Source organism: Capra hircus, chromosome 2, assembly GCF_001704415.2.
Source record: "Capra hircus breed San Clemente chromosome 2, ASM170441v1, whole genome shotgun sequence".
NCBI classification, from domain to species: domain Eukaryota; kingdom Metazoa; phylum Chordata; class Mammalia; order Artiodactyla; family Bovidae; genus Capra; species Capra hircus.
Window position 1 is genome coordinate 109,571,003 of NC_030809.1, and position 23,153 is coordinate 109,594,155.

Consider the following 23,153-nt stretch of genomic DNA (forward strand, 5'->3'; position numbering starts at 1 on the left):
CCTTGCTGTATTAATAATACCATATGCAATGACATTAAATTCAATATAAGTTCTTTGGCTCTCTCCCAAAAGAGGTTTAGTGTCCTAAATATTAAGAAATTTTTACAACACAAATTTCATCTACAAAATGTTTCCATTAAACAAATTATGGCACTTTGGAATTCTGGTGTCATGATAGGTTAAACAATAAAAACAGTGCACTACCTAATAATGTGCTTTAGAATTAAACTTTACTTTCTGACCCAAAGAAAACTCAAACCTTTATTATAGTGTTGTTGACAGAAGCGGTCATGAAACCATGGAATCTGATATTCAGGACATTCCAAGCAGACTGCTCTATTTAATTCCATAAGACGAAATTGGACCGTCATATTTAGAGATGAACATATAACTGAAATTTTAAAAATACATTAATAGACTTTGAACTCAGCAAAGACAATTCATTTTTCACATTCATTTATCCCATTAATGTCTGTAACTTTTCTTTTCATATTATAAAATCATTTCATTTGTATATATATGTTCTATATTTTTAAATTATTACACTCAATGGGATCATTAGGACCAACATCTATGTTGTTCTCCCTAATTATGAATGTTAAAACCATATTTAAAAAAATACTGCCAAAGAATATTCATTGACCTAATATTCCACATTTAGCAACTTATCCTAAGGAAACAAAGATGAGGACAATGCCAGATTCTACAAACAAAAAACAAACAATGACATCAAAAAAATATATAATGGCATGGAAAATCTTTCAAAATATAGTTCAATGATAAAAGGCAACAGACAAAAGTGAATATATATATAATTCAAATTTTGTCTTAAAACATATAGATATATCAACGTATATATATGAAGGCAGGAGACATAAAAGAAACATTCTAAAATATTAAAAGTGGTAGTTTCACTTGGTGGTAAGATTATGAATAATCTTTCATTTTCTATTTCATACTGTTCTATATTCTACAATACTAAAGAGAAAAAAATCAGTATGAACATTTAAATGCTTTAAGTAGGTAGGCAGAGCTGAAACTTGGATTTAAATATAAGTGATAATGTAGTAAATTAAATTGTTGATACATACGTTCAAGTTGAGAATCTAATCTGGCTAAGAATTTGATGTTAAAAATTGTCTTCAATAGATCTTCTGGAAAATACTGAAGCGTGGCCAAAGAGTAACCAAGAAACACTAACACGAGAGGATCCAATACACCTAAAACAAAATTAAGAAAAAAAATTAAAATGTACAGCTGCTTCACATACATGTAAATACATAATTTATTCAGTAAAACCAGGTTTTTTAAAAATGATACGAACACAACCTTGACAAAATTAACCTATACTGTCACAGGTAAGTATGGTAGTAAAGTGGTTACTTTTGGGTGGAGGAAGAATAGAAAAGAAAGCCAGGAAGGTTACCATGCTCTTGATAATATTCTATTTTTTTGATCTGGGTACTGATTTCTTACATGATTCAATTTCTCTAAGTCCACATATACTATGTATATGTGTGTGTGTGTGTATACATGTATATATATATAAACGATGTATAAACATGTCTGCATTATTATTATACTTCCAATAAAAGTCTTTAAATTGCCTTGAAAAGAGAAAGATTGGAAACAAAAGGTCATACTACCAAGCCATCAGCCACTGCAACCACCTACAATGGTGCACCCAGAGGGGAATTCAGAAACATAGGACACTGGCCCTAGGTAGTTAAGATTCATATCAAAGGAAAAATTTCAGTGAGCCAGGCTCTTATATTTTACCACACATAGAAAAGCACGAAAATCATTAACTTGAGATGTCTGTTTCTGTGATTAACAATAACTTTTGATGTTCAAGTACACGTGTTTGTTTTTGGTTTTGTTTTTCAGTAAAAACTCCTATATATAATGGGGGGAAAAAAAGGAAACAAAAGGTCAGTAAAGTATGTAAAAGTAAGAAAGGCCACCATTCTCTATATACTGATGATAATATTGCTCAGCCTGTGTGGGGAATCATTCTAAGCACTTTACAAATATTACCTCATTTAAAACCTCATTTTAGCGTACAATAGGAATGATTATTATCTCCACTTTATAAACCAACTGTACTGAAGCACAGAGAAGTTTAATGACATGCCTCAGCATGACTGGCTAGTGGAGGGTGAGATTTAACTTGGGAGAGTCCAGCTCTGGAGTCTGAACTGCTGTGCTATGCTGCGTTCTAGGGCTCTCAGACCCCCAGGCGGAGGACAGACATGTGCGAAGATCAGGTCTCATCTAGCACCTCTTCCCTATAGGTCAGCCAGCACCACACTGTGCATCCCAGAGTACAAGGCTTGCAGTTATTTACCTGATTTGCTTCATCCAAGAGGAATTTCCTTTGTCTCTCTCTTTCTTTTTAATTTTTTATTGGAGTATAGTTGATTTACAATGTTGTGTTAGTTTCTGAGGTACAGCACAGTGATTCAGTTATATATATATTTTTTTTTAAAAAGAGAACATATACATATATTCTCTTCTTTCATACTCTTTTTCATTATAGTTTATTACAAGACACTGAATACAGTTCCCTGTGCTATATGGTAGGAACTTGTTTATATACTTTATATATAGTAGTTTTTATCCACTAATCCTAATCTCCTAATTTATCCCTCCCATCCCTTTCCCCTTTGGTAACCAACTGTAAGTTAGTTTTCTGTGTCACGAGTCTGCTCCTGTTTTGTCAATATGTTCATTTGTATGATACTTTAGATTACCCATATAAGTGATATCACATGGTGATATCTGTTTTGATATTTGTCTTTGATATTGATATTTGTCTTTCTCTGTCAAAAGACATTTCTGATGAGAGGGAAGGGATCACCTAAAATGCATCTTTAGCAGCAAATGTTCTTTCAAATGACAAAAAACAGATGTTAAATCTTCCAATTGTTTTGCTGAGTTTATTTAATAAAGCAAGATCAAGTCACAAACAAGGTTACGTGATGATCTCTACCAGCAAAACTGATCTGTCAAAACTAATGTTTATTTAAAATAAAGAAAAGTATCATTCCATAAATTACTTAAAATTCTGCTTTAGGTCTCTAAGAATTTTGCAATCATTTTCACAGTAAAATCTTCAAAAATCAAAGCTGTACTTCTCAAACTCTCATCTCTTATATCCCTTATTTGAAGAAAAAAAAAAGAATGTACTTTCATTTCCTTCTGGTTGTTGTCACACAACTGAACAACCAAGAAAGCATATGCAAAGTCTCACCTTTCAGTTTCAAGTCTCATCTTTCTATGAATAGTTCCAATTACTAAAAGGGGAGTATATACGAATGCCACACATGCATACATCTGTACATGAATAAACACACACATGTCACAGTCGCATTTACTTGTCTATTAGAGACACAAAAATAGGTCAGATACTATCTGGCACACAGATCCTACAAAAAATGTACCAAAGTCCATGAACATCATACTGACATCATTAATATATTTATACTGTCTCACACAGACTAACTAGAGGTCTATAAGCCTAGAGAAACACACCATAAAATAGAGCCTAACATCTTACGCTGGACACAGAAGCTCTCAGTCAAGTATTTGTTGCTTGGATAACAGAATGAGTATTTCTTACTCTCCAGGCACAGCAAAAAGTTCTGAGGAAAGCCAGTTTCTTCTCCTATCAACCTGGTCTCCCTCATTCCATTCCTGCCACACTGAATCTGCTGTTCCGAAAAAGAAATGAAGCATGTTCTCACCTCATGGCCCTTTGCACTTGCTTTTCTTTACCCTGGGATGCTCCTCTCCAACTGTGGGCATGGGTCACTCCCTCACTTCATTCAATCCACGGTCAATGACATCTCCTTACTCCACCTGGCCCGCCTCACTATCCTCCATCCTACATACCTGCCCTGCTCTAGTACTGCTAGATTCTTATCACCATTTGAGCTTATGAACTTGCTGATTATGTACAGCAGTTTCACCCGCCAGAAAGCAAACTCCATGATGGTAAAGTCTATCTGGTTTTTACTCTCTCCTATATCTCCAGCGACTAACGACCACCTGACAGTAAGTACTTGGTGAATACTGACTGAAAAAGCAGTAACTACTGAGCCAGACATTTCACCTCTAAAACTCTCACGTTATCCTGACATGCAAGAAGTATGAGTCTGAGAAGAGAAGCCCCATAAAGCCTTTTTCTTTAAGGCCAAATAGAAACAAATAGAATGCAGGACCAAAATAAATGAAAAGAAAAAAATAATTTCCTGTCTTTGCTGTCCTCACATACTGCTTCTGCTAAGGCCAGTAGTAGGAAGGAATATTTCTATTCCACCTTTTTTCTGGTACTAAAACACTATTTAGACTTTTTAAGAAGAAGTTAAGTCGCTCAGTCGTGTCCGACTCTTTGCGACCCCATGGACTGTAGCCCACCAGGCTCCTCCGTCCATGGGCTTCTCCAGGCAAGAATACTGGAGTGGGTTGCCATTTCCTTCTCCAGGGGATCTTCCCAACCCAGGGATCGAACCCAGGTCTCCTGTATTAGAGGCAGATGCTTTAACCTCTGAGCCATCAGGGAAGAGACATAATAATCAGCACCAGAGCAACAACCTTTCTCACAATTAATAAATGTCTATAAAGGACCTTAAGAAATATTTGTTTTCTATTTAAAAGAAACCAAAACTATTAAAATTGACAAAAACAATCAAATGTTATATGTCTCCAGAAATGATACAAATATCAGATATACAGCTCCACATACAAAACATTTTTTGCTGAAAATGTTTACTCTGAATCTAACCAAGCATCTATAACTAACTTCCAGTTTACTAGGGATACAGATGATGGAGGAGCAAGTTAGAAGAAAGCACTCAAACAAATCCAGAATGTGGCACAACCCATAATAAATGGCCAATCCCTTTTAGAAAAAAAAAATGTCAAGAGAAAAAAAGATAGGGAGAAAGTGATGTAGCCCAACATTAGTTTCTTTAAAAAATTTATCAAAGAAAATTTGGTGACAATCGGGAAATTTTTATTATGGATTGAGTAGGCAGTAGCTTCCCAGTTGGCTAGGAAGGTAGAGAACCTGCCCACAATGCAGCAGATGTAGGAGATGCGGGGTTGATCCCTGGGTTGGGAAGATCCCCTGGAGAAGGGAATGGCTACCCACTCCAGTATTCTGGCCTGGAGAATCCCATGGACAGCAGGCTATGGGGTCACAAAGAGTTGGACATGGCTGAGTGACTAATACCAGGTAGTAAGCGGTACTTGTTCATTTTCTTAAGTGTCATACTGGCATTGTGTTTACATAGGAGAATGTCCTTATAACCTGAAGTATTTAGGGCTGGCATTTCCAGTGGTTCATCATATACACAAGCACACACACACACAAACACACAGAGCAAATCTGGCAAAATGTTAGAGAGAGATAACCTACTGGAATGAGTGAACCTTGTTTGGATCCTGTGTCCAAAAAAATCACTGTAAATAAGGTATTTTGGGAATAATGAGGGAGACTTAAAAATAGATTGTATATTACATATTGTTGTTTAGGCTCTAAGTCATGTCTGACTCTTTTGCAACCCTATAAATAGTAGCCCTCCAGGCTCCTCTGTCCATGGGATTTCCCAGGCAAGAATATTGGGGTGGGTTGCCATTTCCTTCTCCAGAGGATCTTCTAATCCAAGGATCTTCCGACCCTGTCTCCTGCATTGTGGGCAGATTCTTTACTGATTGAGCTATCAGGGAAGCCCTATATTATATACCAGGAGACAATTAATTTTCTCTATGTGTGAACAGTATTGTGGTGACTTAGGAGATCATTATTCTTAAAAGGTGTATGTCTAAGCAATTAAATGTATAGAGTCACATTGCCTACAACTTACTTTGAAATGGCATAGAAAAAATGAGAGCAAGAGAAACGATAAAGCAAATATGATAAAATGTGAACAATTACTGAATCTACCTAGTGAGTTCACAAGTGCTACTTGTTCAAGTCTCTATTTTCTAATGCAAGTTTGACATTTATCATAATGAAAAAGTTTTTAAAAATGGATCCAAAACATTTTTTTGAAGGTATAAAACTCATGGATATTTTTTTTATCCTTTAAAAAACAGTATGTCTTAAGAGTAGCAGCAATAGTATTCTCCAACCTCCTCATCCATGTAGGACTAAACAATATACCTACTTAAGTAAGAATTAAGGTGTTGAATGCAAGTTCCAAAAAATTCATCCCATTGAGGTGGATCATAGTTCAGGGTGCTGAATGGAAGAATAATAGCAAGAATTGCAAAAGGATGAATCTGTAAAAAATAGAACAAAAAAATTACTGTTTAAACCTCAGCAAAACAAAACAAAATTTAGCCTAATTATTATCCTAAGTAGAACTCTATCAAACAAGCCTATAGTTAAATGAACATGCCCACAGTTAAATGACACATGTATCACTGTTAATAAGTTCTCTATCTGGCTATAATCTATTTAATTCCATCACTAATCTCTAGTAACTAAATATTAATGTAGAAAAAAATAAATCAGATAAGTTTCAAATTGATTTTATAAGTATAAAATTCTGTTCCAGAATTCCTTAGTCATTGAAATGACAAGACAGTATCACTAATTTCCATGATATAAGTGCATTTTATAGACTCTTCATATAATAAGAAAGCTTCCTAATTTATAATAATAATCAGACTTCATTTTTCTTTCATTCTTTTTTTAAAGTTCATTCATCCAATACTTAATAAACAGCAGGCACTATGCTAGGCAAAAAGATAGACTTTTTATTTTCACTTATTAGAAATACTGTCTTCTAAGTAAAAACCATATTCTGATATATATAACTGATTTTGCAAGCAACTGTTTTCTCACATAATTCAAAAAGCATCACTGGGGCTTCCCTGGTGGCTCCGTGGTAAAGAATTCATCTGCCAAAGCAGGAGACACAGGTTCCATCCCTGGTCTGGGAAGATCCCACATGCCATGGAAAAACTAAGCCCATGTGCCACAACTCCAGAGCTTGGGCTCCCAGCAACAACAGAAGCCACTGCAATGGGAAGCCCATGCATTGCAACTAGAGAGTAGCCCCTAACTGGAGAGAAGCCCATGAAGCCACTAAGACCCAGCACAGCCAAAAGCAAATTAATTAATTTAAAAAACAAACAAACAGCATTTTACAAGTTCCAGAAATTAAACTGTAAGAAGACACACTGACAATTCAATTATTCTAAAGTCAGTGAAGACCTACAATTTTCCCAGTTTTCACCTTTATCTTACTCTTTTGAATAGTTTTAAATAGTAAAAGTATCACAGGATTATAGAAAATAAGAAAAAGAAAGCAAAAATCATACATCTCCATTATCCTAACACAACTATTATTATTTAACCAGAAACTAGAGCTTAAGTTTTAAACTTCAAATTCCAATCAAGCTCTTCAAGCACTTATTATCAACATTTATGCTTCTAGAAGTCGACAATAATATGCAACATTTCAATTTCACCTTTTCAATCTGTTGAAGGACCACTGAGGCTATCTTATCAAGTAGTGAAGTACTGAGGTAGTTGGTTCTAGAAATGAAAGATGCAATCCCTGCAACATTGATGTAATTAATTTCATCCATCAAACGCTGTAAGGTAACAACTGTTTCTTCAAGAAGTGAATCAGCAAACCAGTCTCCTTTTAAAGATTTAACTTCTTCCCATAACAGATTCAAACTTTTACATTCTTGTAGTCTCTGATGACCATAGTGATCTAATTTTTGAAGTACTTTCAACTGTTTCCCAGGAATATTATCCAGATACATGTGATCATACTGAATACATCTTAAAACAGACGCTGCAAAAATATTCAGGTCATGTAGGTCACACTGTGGCAAAACTGCTTCAATCTGAGACATCCTCACTTCGTCCAGGTGAGCAGAAGGAAGCATCGAAAGAGCATAGACCAGGATGGAAATCTCACTAGGTATGACACTGACTTTCAAATAACTATAAAGAAAGAAGGAAAAATAAAAAGAACAGAATGAATCTATCAGCAACAAAGCTTAGTTATAAGAATTAAAACGTGAATATATAATTATTACTACACTTAATAGGTGTGGCAGTTTTAAAATATAATTTGAAAAGGGTTAGGGGCTTCCCTGGTGCTCAGTGGTAAAGAATCCGCCTGCCAGTGCAGGAGATGAGTTCGATCCCTAGTCCAGAAGATCCCACATGCCTGGATCAACTAAGCCTGTGTGCTACAACTACTGAGCCTGTGCTCTAGAGCCCGGGAGCCTCAACTGCTGAGCCCACATGCTGCAAGTACGAAAGCCCTTGCACCCTGAAAGCCCATGCTCCACAACAAGAGAAGCCACAGCAGTGAGAAGCCCATGTACCACAACTAGAGTAGCCCCTGCTTGCCACAACTAGAGAAAGGCCTGCACAGCAGCCAAGACCCGGTACAGCTAAAAATAAATAAATAAATGAAAATAAATAAAAGGGTTAGATAAATTCAAAGATGACAAGTTTCCCTTACTAAGGGAAGTCAAGGGAAGCTGTAAGATGTTCTAAAGCATATCCTCATTTTTTTATGCAAAAATAAAACCATAGTCCCTGACAAACAAAAGGTCAACGTTAGAACAATGTCTGCAGAGCTGTTGCGAGAGACAGAATTTGGACTGAATTTCTGGATGCGACCTGTCAGAAGCTGGTATGATCTAGAACAGGCAAAGAGTAACCACTCAATAACAGTGATCCCCTTCTTCTGCAACATAAGAAGCCCAACCTTTAAAAAAAAAAAAAAACAGACAAAAAAGACAAACACAGAGCATACAATCCCTTCTTTACTCCTCCTTTCCCATATCCCTATGCTTAGAGACCCACCACCAGGACAGCATTTGTTAAAATACAAATTAAAAACTGGGAGCTTTTAAAGCATCTTTTAAGTTTAGAAGTACTGGAAGAGATGATCAAATATAAATTAAAAGAAAACTGATTGACTTTTAAACATATTAAGTTAGCATATTAAAATAATAATGATATTCAAGGCTAGCAAGGGTATATTGATACAGACTTTCTCATTCACTAATAGCAAATTTTAAAAGTTGGTGCAATATTTCTGGAAAGTAATTTAGCAGTACAGCTTAAGAACTTGAAAAGTAATTACATCATTTGACATGATCAATCTTAGTCTAGTAAACTAGCCTAAGAAAAAAATCTAAAATGAAGGCAAAGATTTTATGTTACATTATTCATCATATTTTTTAATGTGGCTAAAATTTGAAAACAGTCTACACACCCAGGAAGGGGAATAGTTAAGGTAATCATGATACAGTCGTATGATGGGCAATATCCAATCACTAAAAATATTTACAAATAGCTTTAAATGATGTAGGAAAATGCTGTTAACGTTAAGCATATGGGAGGAGGAACACAAAGCTGTACGTTCCTGATTCTCAACTATGAGAAAAACATATAGACGATACACACCACAAGCAAATAAACCAAACAATAAACCAAACTGCTCACCATAAATGAAAGGGCTTACAAATGACTATTTTCTCCTTTATACTTTTTTCTGTTTTCAAACTGATTTTTTTTTTTTCACATGAGATGGGTCACGTGCTGACCTCATAACAGATCTGAGGGAAGCACATCTCACCCAACAGTGTGAACACCCAATTATTATGCTTATAAACTACAATCAAAATGATTTTCACATATCTGGCCCACTGCCTGACACAAAGTAGGTACTCAGTAAGCACTAAATGAGTATTGTATTCTTATAACCACAAAAAATTAATATGCTATTTTATATAAAGAAAAGAAAAGACCTCCAGAGTTGTATCTGTTTACAGAATTGACCCAAGGGGTAGGAACTCTCAGTATTTGCCAGTCTTGTGATACTAATCTGAAAATAAACCTCCAAGAGACACAAACATGCCGGACTCCACTTGATGCTTTCCTTATGGTGTTCCCTAAAATTTCAAAACTCACAACAGATGCAATTGCGTTTATTTACGTTCTACCACAAACCTACCAGCATGGCTAAAATAAAAATGTACCAAGAGTTGGTAAAGATCTCAAGAAACAGGAATGTTCACATTTTGCTAGTGGTAAATAAACTGGTACAGTCACTTCAGAAAACTAATTAGAGTTCCCTGGTGGACTAGTGATTAGGATTCCGGGTTTCACTGCTGTAGCCCGGGTGCAATCCCTAGTTGGGAAACTGTTAAAAAGAAAGGAAGACAAAATAGAAAACTATTTAGCAGGATCTGCTGAAGGTGAACATATTATAACATGTGTATAATCAACAATCATACTCCTCAGTAAATACCCACAGAGATGTATACATATGTTCACTAAAAGATACAAATGAGGATGTTCACCACAGCAGTATTTATAATAGCCAAAAACTGGAAATAAATCAAATATCTATCAACATTAAAATAGACTAAAAAAAACATGTTACGTTCTTATAAGAATATATAGCAAACACTTGGGTAAATCTCATAAATAAAATGTTAAACAAAAGAAGCAAGGCACTAAACAGGCAAAACTAATTCATGCAGTTAGAAGCAGGGACAACAGTTAGCCTGGGGAAGGAGTAAAGAGAAGGGAGCAGGGTCAAGAGGAGGGAATATGTCTATTTTATATAGAGTTTAATATATCATCTTTTTTTTTTTTAAAGAACATATTATTCCAGTACATGAATTCCCTGGGTTCCCCAGATAGTTTCAGGAGATATTCACACAAACATTTATGTCAACTATTTTAACTAGATTGTATTCCTTCGCACAACCTGCACTGAAGTGGGGGAAGGGTTAAATTTAAAACTACAGAGGTATGTAGAGGCTCTTGCTATGCAGAATTACTAAACTTCAACATTGCCATATCTGCTTCAAATTTTTTAATAGAGTAAACAAAACATTACCGATAAAGTGAAATCTCCTGTGATGCTCCCACTCCTGTCTTATTTTTCTGTTAGCATACCTGTAGGCCAATAGTATTGTGTAATTTACTATTTTAAGAAACACTATACTGACCAAATAAATCATATCTCTGGGCCAGTTTATGATACCTAATTTAGAACATAATTATATTAAATTCTTAATTCAGAGGCTATATGAAAGTGGATGTTATTAATAAATATGGAGCGAAGAAACAATCCTGTACTTAATCACCTTGATAAGAAAGCTATTTAAGAAAACAGTGAACCTTCTTGTAACATATCTATTATGCTAAATTCTCACCTGATAAAGTGCTACCTCTTACTCCTCAGTTCAAATCCTTAACCATAATAGCATATCATTTTATTACAGCAAAAATCATTTTCAATTATATGTCAGTCTTGATTACAACATAAAGTCACATGCCTAGTCTTTCAAAAATCACAGTAAGAAATCAAACTAGTATGGGAAAAACAGAGGAGGAAAAAGATTAATCTGGTTTTAATTTCATTCAAGTCATTATTTTGATCCTTAAAGTCAAAATTTTTAATTGGAACACTCCATCTTAAAGTAAAATAAAAATCAATGGAAAACTGAATAACTTCTTAGTTGAAACAGGAATGCTATGTTCATAGAAATGCAAAATTTTTTTAATTATAAAAGGGAAAATCATATGAACATACTTTACTAACATTGCCACCACATATTTTAGTTTTAAAATTTAAAATTTTAATATGCCTTGGACCCTCCGGGTGGCTCAGTGATAAAGAGTCCACCTGCCTACTCTTGCCTGGAGAATCCCATGGAGGGAGGAGCCTGGTAGGCTACAGTCCATGGGGTAGCCAAGAGTCGGACATGACTGAGCGACTTCACTCACTCACTCACTCACTCACTGCCAATGCAGGAGACACAGGTTAGACCCCTGATCCAGGAAGATCCCACATGCTATGGAGCAACTTGAGCCTGTGCGCCACAACTACTGAACCTGAGCTCTAGGGCCCAAGAGCCGCAACTACTGAGACGACATGCCCCAACTGCTGAAGTCTGCGAGTCCAGAACCTGTGCTCCGCAACAAGAGGAGGCATCGCAATGAGCAGCCCGTGCACCACAACTAGAGAGTAGCCCCCACTCACTTCAATTAGAGAAAAGCCCAGGCAGCAGCAAAGACCCTCACAGCCAAAAGTAAATAAATACCTTTTAAAATAAGTTAAATTGTAATTATTCCTTAAAACAGGCAAGCAAGCAGACTAAAGGCCTACAAATGGGAGTACTCCTAAATGGAGCTTTGCCTTCTTCAGCAGCTCTAATCTTTTCATGGATGGTTAGTCCATTCCTGCAGGAAAGCAGAATGGCTTGGTTTTATGTGTTCATGCCCTAGAGCTCTCATCACCCCACTGACCTCACTTCCATTTGAAAATATATCAAGCACAAGCACTGGCAGAATGGGCAAGGCAGCAAGATAAGTGTCTTAATAATTTTAATAATAATCTACCCATTTCTGTTTTCGAAAGTTCCAACAACTTTTATATAACTAAACTTATACATAACTAAACAAAACAGGCTAGATTATACAATGAAAGACTTAAACACATCTATTTTAATCTTACCTAAGTAGTAATTCTCTGAGTCTCACAAAAAGCTCTTTACTTTGAAAATGTAGAAAAGTCAACGCTTGAGTTATTCTCAACAACTCTACTGGTTTATAGTTATCCAAATGTTTATGCAGAATTGAAGTAATCCTAAAAAGAATGATAAAACATGCATTATAACCAGTTTACTCATGTACTATTATTAAACTTTTACTGAGGAGCTGTTTCATGCCAGACATGCTCTGTGCTAGAGAAATAGCAATGAATGATCCAAGGTTTTCTGTTCTTGACGAACTGTCTCAAGATGACGACAGAAATGTAAAATGATTTATCTTCCTTAAATCCAGTATGGTCCTCTAATGGAGATGCTTAAAAGCAATGAAAAATGCAAACAGTCAATAAACTGGAGGAACCAGGGCAGAAGGAATATTTTTTAAAGGAATATATAATATACAATGAAATAATAAATATACACAATCTGAACCACATATGTTTGTTTCTCCTTAAATCTCAAGTTTAAAAAGCCAGTATGTTGCAGTATGATTTCAAGGTAACAACTATAGTATGAAACAATTCAAGTTCATGTAGATAGATGTTAACTGTTCTACAGAAACTGTCTTTTTAAGAAGTCACTTGTGCTCTATGCTCTTCACTTTCCTAGATTATAATCCTCTGCCTGAGAATAAGAAGAGCAGCAAATGAAATGAAAGATGTTGTAAACAATTAAAAACCTGTTTTGAAAAATTATTTAGAAAATAAACGGTGACTTAAATGTTAATTATTTATTTCTTCAAAACCAAGATTATAGGAAAAAAATTTTTTTTCTCAAAAATAAGCAACTCATGAATGTCGACTAAACTTAACACCGAAAATTTCAGGAAAGTATACTTTTTAATCAGACGTGAATTTCTGCTTTCCATCTCTTCCATTGCTCCCATCACTGCCAGGGCCTGCTGGCCAGTCAGCTCCTCTGACATCAATAATATAGTTGATTTAAGTCTAGAAGCAAAGAAAAATATGTTAGAAAATTAATGACTAGTTTTTTAAATTTTTATAAATAACAGTTCTTAGGTAATAAATAGAAATAATATAAACAAAAACTAAATTTAAAAAATAGATTAAATATATAATTCTAATTTTCTCCCCACCTAATTGGGGATAACATAAATTATTATTAAATGAAGAAAAATGTATTTTCTTCAAAGAAACTAGGGCCTCAGTATAATCTTAAACTCTTAAAAAATATAAATAAAATGTTTTTAATTAATGATTTTCAAATAAGGTATGGTTTCATTGGGTATAAAATACAATAATTCAATGAAATTATTCAGTAGGAGAGAGCTATGGAGCAAGCAATTGATATTTCAGTATTGCCCCAATTTTTTAAAACTTAGTAAGATCTGACCAGGAAGTCACCGTATCTACATATTAACAGAAACCTTAACACTAAGTACTTATTATAACACTATAAACTGAAAATTTACAAAGATGGTAAATTTTGAAATCATCCAAAGTAGTGCAGTGATAAGTATATAAGTGTCTTTTAGAATAGTTTAGAAGGCAAGTCCAAAATATGAAATCTGAAGAAAGCATGGCAAACTAATTCTCTATTCATCCTGGATAGTTCCACACCATCCTTTTCACTAACCTTATCAAGTATTTCAAACCCAGCTTCTCCCCATAGCTTTTCCCCAACCATTTTATCCACATTTTTCTCTCACTTTTCTGTCTGCCCACAGCAATTACTATCTATATCTATTTTTTAGTACACTCATAAACTATATTGATGTGTCATGGTATTTACATATTTCAATTTCCTATTTCTATACTTCCAAGTGGAATAAAAATTTCCTGAAGTCAGAGACTGCCCTGTCTCTGCCCTGGCATAAGAGATTTTAACAGTACTTGGTGACAAGAAAAAACTGCCAATAAAAGTTTTTTAATACTCATCTTATTCCCATCTTGATCCAGTCTCTTAAAATGCACCCTTAAATTTCTTCATGTAATTTAGAAGACTCTCAAAAACTCTCTATGAAGTCTTTGCTAACAGAAACAAAGACATCTACATATACCCAATATGTAATTCCTGGAACCCCTGCTTAATTGAATCGACTAATCACACTTAATCTGTTTGCTCATACCTACTAATCATGTATTAATTTAATATTTGCTCATCTTTACAGGGGCTTCCTTGGTGGCTCAGTGGTAAAAAATCCACCTGCCAATGCAGGAGACACAGGTTGAATCCCTGGGTCAGAAAGATCCCCTGGAAAAAAAAATGGCAACCCACTCCAGTATTCTTGCTGGGGAAATCCCATGGACAGAGGAGCCTGGGGGGCTACAGACCATGGGGTCACAAAAGAGTGGGACACTACTTAGTAACTAAACCACCACAACCACCAAAGCCAGTCACGCGGCCTAAGAAGGGAGAAGAATAGCACTGATACGATGTTCTCCTTCAGCAGTGCTATGTTGACCCCCAAGGGATTACTGGCCCCCATTCAAAACACCTTAGGAGACTGAGTTTGAGATATAAGTTAGGATAACCAGAGAAAGATCAAGGAGCAGAGTACTCAGCTCCCTTCTACTTTTGAGTGGAGTGACTTTTCTGACTTCTAGAACTGCAAGGAGATCTATGCCTGAAGACTCCATATAGTCTCAACAGGAAAAGTAAAGTGCTTTTAGCTGAACTTACTGTTTCTTTTCTTCAGGTCCTGCCATGGGTCCCAACGCTACAAACAATTTTACACAGCTAGCAGGGTGGTCAAACAGAGGAATCATTTCTGTTAGCCTCTTCTTTGTCATTAAAATAAATTCAAAACTATGAAACTGTAGAGAGTAGTATAGACTAAGTATTTTACTGATGGAGTCCAAATCAAGATGGTTCATATTGCTCAAAAATACTTTATTACACCTTTCTAATAGTGGGTAATATCTATATCTAATATTTCGAAGAAATTGTACTATTCTTCTTGCAGTGTTGACCTGGGAAGAATCCATAGTGTCAAAAAGTAATTCTGCTTTGTTCACTAATTTCTCTTGAAAACGCTGTGATATTAAAGAAGATATGCTGACCATCAAAACAGACAAGGACCTGAAAAAGGAAGAAGATGCAAAAGGTTTACATTATCTAAGAATAATGAAAAATCCTAACACTAAATGCTTAGAAACAGAAAGGAATTGATAAAAATACTACAGGCTTTATTTATACAACAAAACTTTTCTTTTAAATACTAGTGGAACTTGAATTCTGATCTCCTAGTAATCAAAAGCCTGTAGACAAAAAAAAGGATTGAATAATAATTTTTGTTGAATGTGTATAATATCTTGTTCTATAGATAAATACTTTGAAGGGAAATATTTTAATGAAATTTACTCAGAAATCACTCTGTGCCAACAGCCAACTGAATGCAACACGGAAGGTCTCATTCTATAATTTCCAGAAGTAGACTTTGCTTTATTACTCCTTCCTCTGTATTCATAACCTACCAGTAAAAATACTGGCAAAATATTTCTCGCTAATGAATGATTTCATATTTTTAATGTTTTATGCTATATTGATATTAATATATAACAGTAGGACAATATTGAACATGAGTATTTCTTCCCTCAATAAACACTTTTAAGAAACATAAATCAATCTTCTGGCACTGTGGAAGACACCAAAATTACAAAGGAGACATTTCTCCTTTCAGAAGGAGACAGTTCTTACATAATACAAAAATCATAAAACTCTACATACAGGAATAATGAATAAGGAATGTAAAATGTAAAAGGTATGATGTAACAAACATGTGGGGATGATAATTAGAAAACATCTACAAAAAAGACATGAAAAATGTAAATCTAAAACGATCTCAACCATTCTACTATCTCAATTAATGGAACTATTTGAAGTTTTTTGTTTCAAAATTTCTTCAATCTTTCCAATAAAACAAATTATTTTTTAAAAACCCAGTTGTATAATACTTCAGCTTCTCTAATCCAAATGTTTAATGTTAACATCAATTAACAGAAATTAGTAACCTAGTGTTGCTATTTAGTTTACTTGTAAACTTGGATATTATTTTTTAATTGTAATTGCAATTTGGAGTGGGGAAGTACCCAAAGATTTCATTAGATTCTCAAATGGGTCTATAAGAATTTTTTAAAGTTAAAAAAATTTACAGTGCTTTTTATTATCTCTGCTTTTATAAGCTACTTTCATGTGTGTGTGAAAATATATATAAAGTAAAATTTACCGTTTTAAACATTTTTAAGTATACAGTTCAGTGGTATTAAGTACACTCACATTGCTATACAACCATCACCATCATCCACTGCAGGACTTTTTCATCTTCTCAAACTAAAACTTCTTACCCATTAAATAGTAACTCCCCATTCTCCCCTCCTTCAACACCCGGCAACTACCACTCTACTTTGTTTCTATGAATTTGACTACTCTAGGCACCTCATATAAAGGGGATTCATACAATATCTGTCCTTCTGTGTCTGGCTTATTTCACTGGCATAATGTCTTCAGGGTTTATACATGTTGTAGGATATATCAGGATTTCCTTCCTTTTTAAGGTTGAATGATACTCCACTGTGGGTATATACAAAATTTTGATTGTCCATTCATTTGCTGACAGACATTTAGGTTGTTTCCTCCCTTCAGCGAGTGTGACTAATGTTACTATGAACACTGGTGTAGGCTACAAACCAAACTATGCCCTCTCCCCACAAATTTATACGTTAAAGCCCCACTGGCAATGTGACTGTATTTAGAGATAGGGCCTTTGGGGAGGTAATTTAAGGTTAAATGAGGTCGTAAGGATGGCAAGCAAACATGTTACCTTGCAAGTAAGGAAAAATCACAGAGCTCAACAATGTTGTGTCATAGTTTACATATTTTATGTCTAATTCCCACAGCAACATTGCACAGTAGATACTACTTACTATTCCTGTTTTGTAGGTGAGGACCGTGAACTTGCAAGAGAATAAAGTCACATAGTTAGGAACTAGCAAGTCTAAGTGTGTGTGCACTCAAAGTCCAGAATCTTTCCACCACAACACAAAGCCCCTAAATATACTTACCTTAAGTCCTGTATGTTTTCCAAGTTCCTGTTTACAATATCAGCTATTTTTCCCATTAATGGACTATAATGTAAATGTTGATCTGCCAGGCAAGAGGAAAATTTTGACAGCACACTAATATCAAACCTATTAAAGGAAATATACAAAGAGGATCCTTACTATTTATTCTCACTTAAAACATAATATACAGTTATAAAATAGGCAAAAATTTAAAAAACTAATACATCACTAACATAAAATGAATTTTCTAAAATGTTGATAATCTATTATTAAAAGTAACCCAAGCTAAGAGTTAAAAAGCCACATTCTTCTCAAAGATTTTTAAAAGGGGGGAAAAACACTCAAAGTTATTTGAATCATTTTACTTATTAATTTTTTCAGGTGACAGAACAATTTCAACTCAAGGTTCTATGTGAAAGTGAAAGTCGCTCAGTCGTGTCTGACTCTTTGCCACCCCATGGACTGTGGCCCGCCAGGCTCCTCTGTCCATGGGGATTCTCCAGACAAGAATACAGAAAACAACAAAATTCTGTTAAGCAATTATCCTTCGATTAAAAAAAAATAAATTAAAAAAAATCACCCATTAAAAGTTTTCTGCAAAAAACAAAAAAGAAATAAACAACTTTAAATAAAAGACATTGCTTTCTAGCACACACACAAAAAAGAATACTGGAATGGGTAGCCGTTCCTTTCTCCAGGGGATCTTCCCAACCCAGCAATGGAATCCAGGTCTCCCACACTACAGGCGGATTCTTTACCATCTGAGCCACCAGGAAAGCCCATATTAACACATAAAACCAAAAATATTTTTAAAATAAATAAAACAACCTCTACTATAATCATGCTTGAAAAACTTGATTTTGTCTATAAGACAGATGACCCAATTTCTTCAACAAAAATGGCAAGACAAAAGAGCAGAAGGGAGAATTGTTATAGATTTCTAAAGACTTTGAATTCACTTAAAGACAAGCATAAGGAATTTCACAGCAGCACGATATGTAATAGCAAAAAAAAAAAAAAAGCAACAATCTCAATCTCCATCAAGAGTATAATGAATAACTGCACATATTCCTAGAATTCCATACAGCAATAAAAAAGAATAGTGCAATATCACAGAAGAATCTTTAAAATATATTGAGTGAAAAAACTAGGTATAAGAGTTCTTACTATAGGATTTCATTTTTATAGAAAGAAAACTAATTTCTAGTGTTAGAAGTCAAGACAGTGGTCACTTTTGGGACAGAGAAGTGGGGAGTAACTGGAAGAGAGCACGAAAGGAACTTTGGGGAAACTAGTGATATTCTGTGTTTTGATCTTGGTGCTATTACATAGAAGTATATGAGTTTTTTAAGCATGTGAAAATTTATCAAGATGTATACTTATGACTGGTGTAACTATAAAAATTGGTATATTTTTACGATATTCTTTAATGAGTACTTACCAGAAAAAAAACAAAAGCAGAGAAAAACTTGAGACATGGCAACTAAATACAATGTGTATACCATGTTTGGATAGTTATTTAAACAAACTGCCTTTAAAAAGACCTTTATAGAGCAGGCAAAGAAATTTGAACTCAGACAGTTATTACGTGATAATAAGGAATAATTAATCATTTTTCTTAGGTATAATAATAGCATGGTGATTATACATACTTTTAAAAGAGTGCTTTTTGTCTCTCAGAAATACATACTAAGGTATTTACTGGTAAAATTATACCACAATTTTAACTATACTGAAGGGTAGGGAGGGAACTGGAGAATATCCAGACAAAACAAGACTGCTGTATGTTGGTAATTATTGACACTGGTTGGTGGGTACATCAGAGAAGGCAATGGCACCCCACTCCAGCACTCTTGCCTGGAAAATCCCATGGACGGAGGGGCCTGGTGGGCTGCAGTCCATGGGGTCGCTAAGTCGGACACAACTGAGCGACTTCACTTTCACTTTTCACTTTCATGCATTGGAGAAGGAAATGGCAACCCACTCCAGTGTTCTTGCCTGGAGGATCCCAGGGACGGGGAGCCTGGAGGGCTGCCATCTATGGGGTCGCACAGAGTCGGACACGACTGAAGCGACTCAGCAGCAGCAGCAGCAGATGGGTACGTAGGAGTTCATTATACTGATCTCTCTGTCTCACCAAAGGACAAAGATTGTTTTCCTTACCCTCAACAAAAAGACAGTTCCAGGTAGAGAGAACGCAAACCTGGAGATGCGAAGACAGATCGGTTTAGATAATGAGATTAACTATAAACACCATTCAGTAAATGGATGTGAAATTTCTAAGCCGAGAGATTTGTTGAATCAGTCCAGTCGCTCAGTCGTGTCCAACTATTTGCAATCCCATGGACTGCAGCACGGCAGGCCTCCCTGTCCAGAACCACCTCCTGGAGTTTACTCAAACTCATGTCCATTGAGTCGGTAATACCATCCAGCCATCTCATCCTCGGTCGTCCCCTTCTCCTCCCACCTTCAATCTTTCCCAGCATCAGGGTCTTTTCAAATGAGTCAGCTCTTCACATCAGGTGGCCAAAGGAGTGGAGTTTTAGCCTCAGCATCAGTCCTTCCAATGAACACCCAGGACTGATCTCCTTTAGGATGGACTGGTTGGATCTCCTTGCAGTCCAAGGGACTCTCAAGAGTCTTCTCCAACACCACAGTTCAAAAGCATCAATTCTTTGGCGCTCAGCCTTCTTCACAGTCCAACTCTCACATCCATACATGACCACAGAAAAAACCATAGCCTTGACTAAATGGACCTTTGTTGACAAAGTAATGTCTCTGCTTTTTAATATGCTGCCTAGGTTGGTCATAACTCTCCTTCCAAGGAGTAAACATATTTTAATTTCATGGCTACAATCACCATCTGCAGTGATTTTGGAGCCCAGAAAAATAAAGTCAGCCACTGTTTCCACTGTTACCCCATCTATTTGCCATGAAGTGATAGGACTGGATGCCATGATCTTAGTTTTCTGAATGTGACTTCCCTGGTGGCTCAGATGGTAAAGCCTCTGTCTACAATGCGGGAGACCCAGGTTCAATCCCTGGGTTGGGAAGATCCCCTGGAGAAGGAAATGGCAATCCACTCCAGTACTATTGCCTGGAAAATATCATGGACAGAGGAGCCTGGAACGCTACAGTCCATGGGGTCGCAAAGAGTCGGACACGACTGAGCGACTTCACTTCACTCACTCACTTAAGCCAACTTTTTCACTCTCGTCTTTCACTTTCATCAAGAGGCTCTTTAGTTCTTCTTCACTTTCTGCCATAAGGGTAGTGTCATCTGCGTATCTGTGGTTATTGATATTTCTCCTGGCAATCTTGATTCCAGCATGTGCTTCACCATGCCCAGCGTTTCTCATGATGGACTCTGCATACATATAACTTAAATAAGTAGGGTGACAATATATAGCCTTGACGTGCTCATTTCCTGATTTGGAACCAGTCTGTTGTTCCATGTCCAGTTCTAACTGTTGCTTCCTGACCTGCATACAGATTTCTCAAGAGGCAGGTCAGGTGGTCTGGTATTTCCATCTCTTGAACAATTTTCCACAGTTTCTTGTGATCCACACAGTCAAAGGCTTTAGCACAGTCAATAAAGTAGATGTTTTTCTGGAATTCTCTTGCTTTTTCCATGATCCAGTGGATGTTGGCAATTTGATCTCTGGTTCCTCAGCCTTTTCTAAATCCAGCTTGAACATCTGGAAGTTCACAGTACACGTATTGCTGAAGCCTGGCTTGGAGAATTTTGAGCATTACTTTGCTAGCGTGTGAGATGAGTGCAATTGTGCAGTAGTTTGAGCATTCTTCTGCATTGCCTTTCTTTGGGATTGGAATGAAAACTGACCTTTTCCAGTCCTGTGGCCACTGCTGAGTTTTCCAAATTTGCTGGCATATTGAGTGAAGCACTTTGACAGCATCATCTTTTAGGATCTGAAATAGCTCAACTGGAATTCCATCACCTCCACTAGCTTTGTTTGTAGTGATGCTTCCTAAGGCCCACTTGACTTCACATTCCAGGATGTCTGGCTCTAGGTGAGTGACCATACCATCATGATTATCTGGGTCGTGAAGATCTTTTTTGTATAGTTCTTCTGTGTATTCTTGTCACCTCTTCTTAAAATCTTCTGCTTCTGTTAGTTCCATTCCATTTCTGTCTTTTATTGTGCCCATCTTTGCATGAAATATTCCCTTGGTATCTCTAATTTTCTTGAAGAGATCTCTAGTCTTTCCCATTCTATTCCTTTCCTCTATTTCTTTGCACTGATCACTGAGGAAGGCTTTCTTATCTCTCCCTGCTATTCTTTGGAACTCTGCATTCAGATGGGTATATCGTTCCTTTTCTCCTTTGCTTTTTGCTTCTCTTCTTTTCACAGCTATTTGTAAGGCCTCCTCAGACAGCCATTTTGCTTTAGGTAGCTTGCAATCTGTTGGGTCCCTTGTTTAATTTAACTCAGATCACACAACACAAGCCTACAGAGCTCACCCTGCAGTCATGTACGACTACAACTGTAAGAATTTATCATTGTTTATGCTTTAAAAAGCAATATACTAAAAAAGAATAATGAGGATGACTGGTCCTCTCATCTACAAATAGTTACTGTTTCTTATCTTAGGCAATCCCTTCTCTTCTGCCCTAAGTTACTATTTGGTTTAGAGGGAGTGTTGTTCTGTGGTTTCTAAAAGCTCCTATCTCTTTCCCACCTTGATTTTTCTTTCATCACTAATATTTGTTTTATCCCACTAATAATGGACCATGGCTACCCAGAACCCTTAAGTTTAAAAATTCTAAGCTTTCAGAAATCACCAAAATGCCCTCTGGTACAGCTAAGAGCCCTCAGCTGTTTTATAAATGGAGAGCTTTTCATGTATTCTTTTATTATTTTTTATATATTCTTATAAAATATAAATAGTATAGTACAGAATACAATAAGCTTCTCTGTACTCCAAATTTTCTAAATTTTCTGGCAAATTAAAAAGCAGAGACATTACTTTGCCAACTAAGATCCGTCTAGTCAAAGCTATGGTTTTTCCAGTAATCATGTATGGATGTGAGAGCTGGACTATAAAGAAAGCTGAGCACCAAAGAATTGATGATTTTGAACTGTGGTGTTGGAGAAGACCCTTGAGAGGCCCTTGGCCTGCAAGGAGATCCAACCAGTCCATCCTAAGGAAGTCAGTCCTGAATATTCATTGGAAGGACTAATGCTGAAGCTGAAACTCCAGTACTCTGGCCACCTGATGCAAAGAACTGACTCATTGGAAAAGACCCTGATGCTGGGAAAGATTGAAGGTGGGAGGAAAAGGGGACAACAGAGAATGAGATGGTTGGATAGCATCACCAACTTGATGGGCATGAGTCTGAGCAAGCTTCGGGAGTTGGTGATGGACAGGGAAGCCTGCCGTCCTGCAGTCCATGGGGTCACAGAGTTAGACATGACTCAGCAACTGAACTGAATTGAACTCATAATACTCTGAATAAATTTCATATTTTTCTACATATTTTTAAGTTAATTTTTTTCTCTTTTTTTTCTATTTTAATTTTTTTACAAACACTGTGTCGAGGGCAGACTCGCA

General features: G+C 36.0%; 1 protein-coding gene across 4 annotated transcripts in view; it reads right to left on the reverse strand.

Moving 5' to 3' along the window:
- Positions 1–23,153, reverse strand: part of FASTKD1 (FAST kinase domains 1) — a 35,084-nt gene that overhangs the window by 6,840 nt on the left and 5,091 nt on the right. For all 4 annotated transcript variants that reach the window (XM_005676003.3, XM_005676002.3, XM_013969089.2 and 1 more), the window contains exons 4-11: positions 17,580–17,705; positions 15,199–15,597; positions 13,392–13,502; positions 12,522–12,653; positions 7,486–7,972; positions 6,174–6,288; positions 1,092–1,220; positions 260–391 (exon numbers count right to left, since the gene is read on the reverse strand). In XM_005676003.3, coding sequence (XP_005676060.1) covers positions 260–391; positions 1,092–1,220; positions 6,174–6,288; positions 7,486–7,972; positions 12,522–12,653; positions 13,392–13,502; positions 15,199–15,597; positions 17,580–17,705 — 1,631 coding nt within the window. The remainder of the gene's footprint in view (positions 1–259; positions 392–1,091; positions 1,221–6,173; positions 6,289–7,485; positions 7,973–12,521; positions 12,654–13,391; positions 13,503–15,198; positions 15,598–17,579; positions 17,706–23,153) is intronic.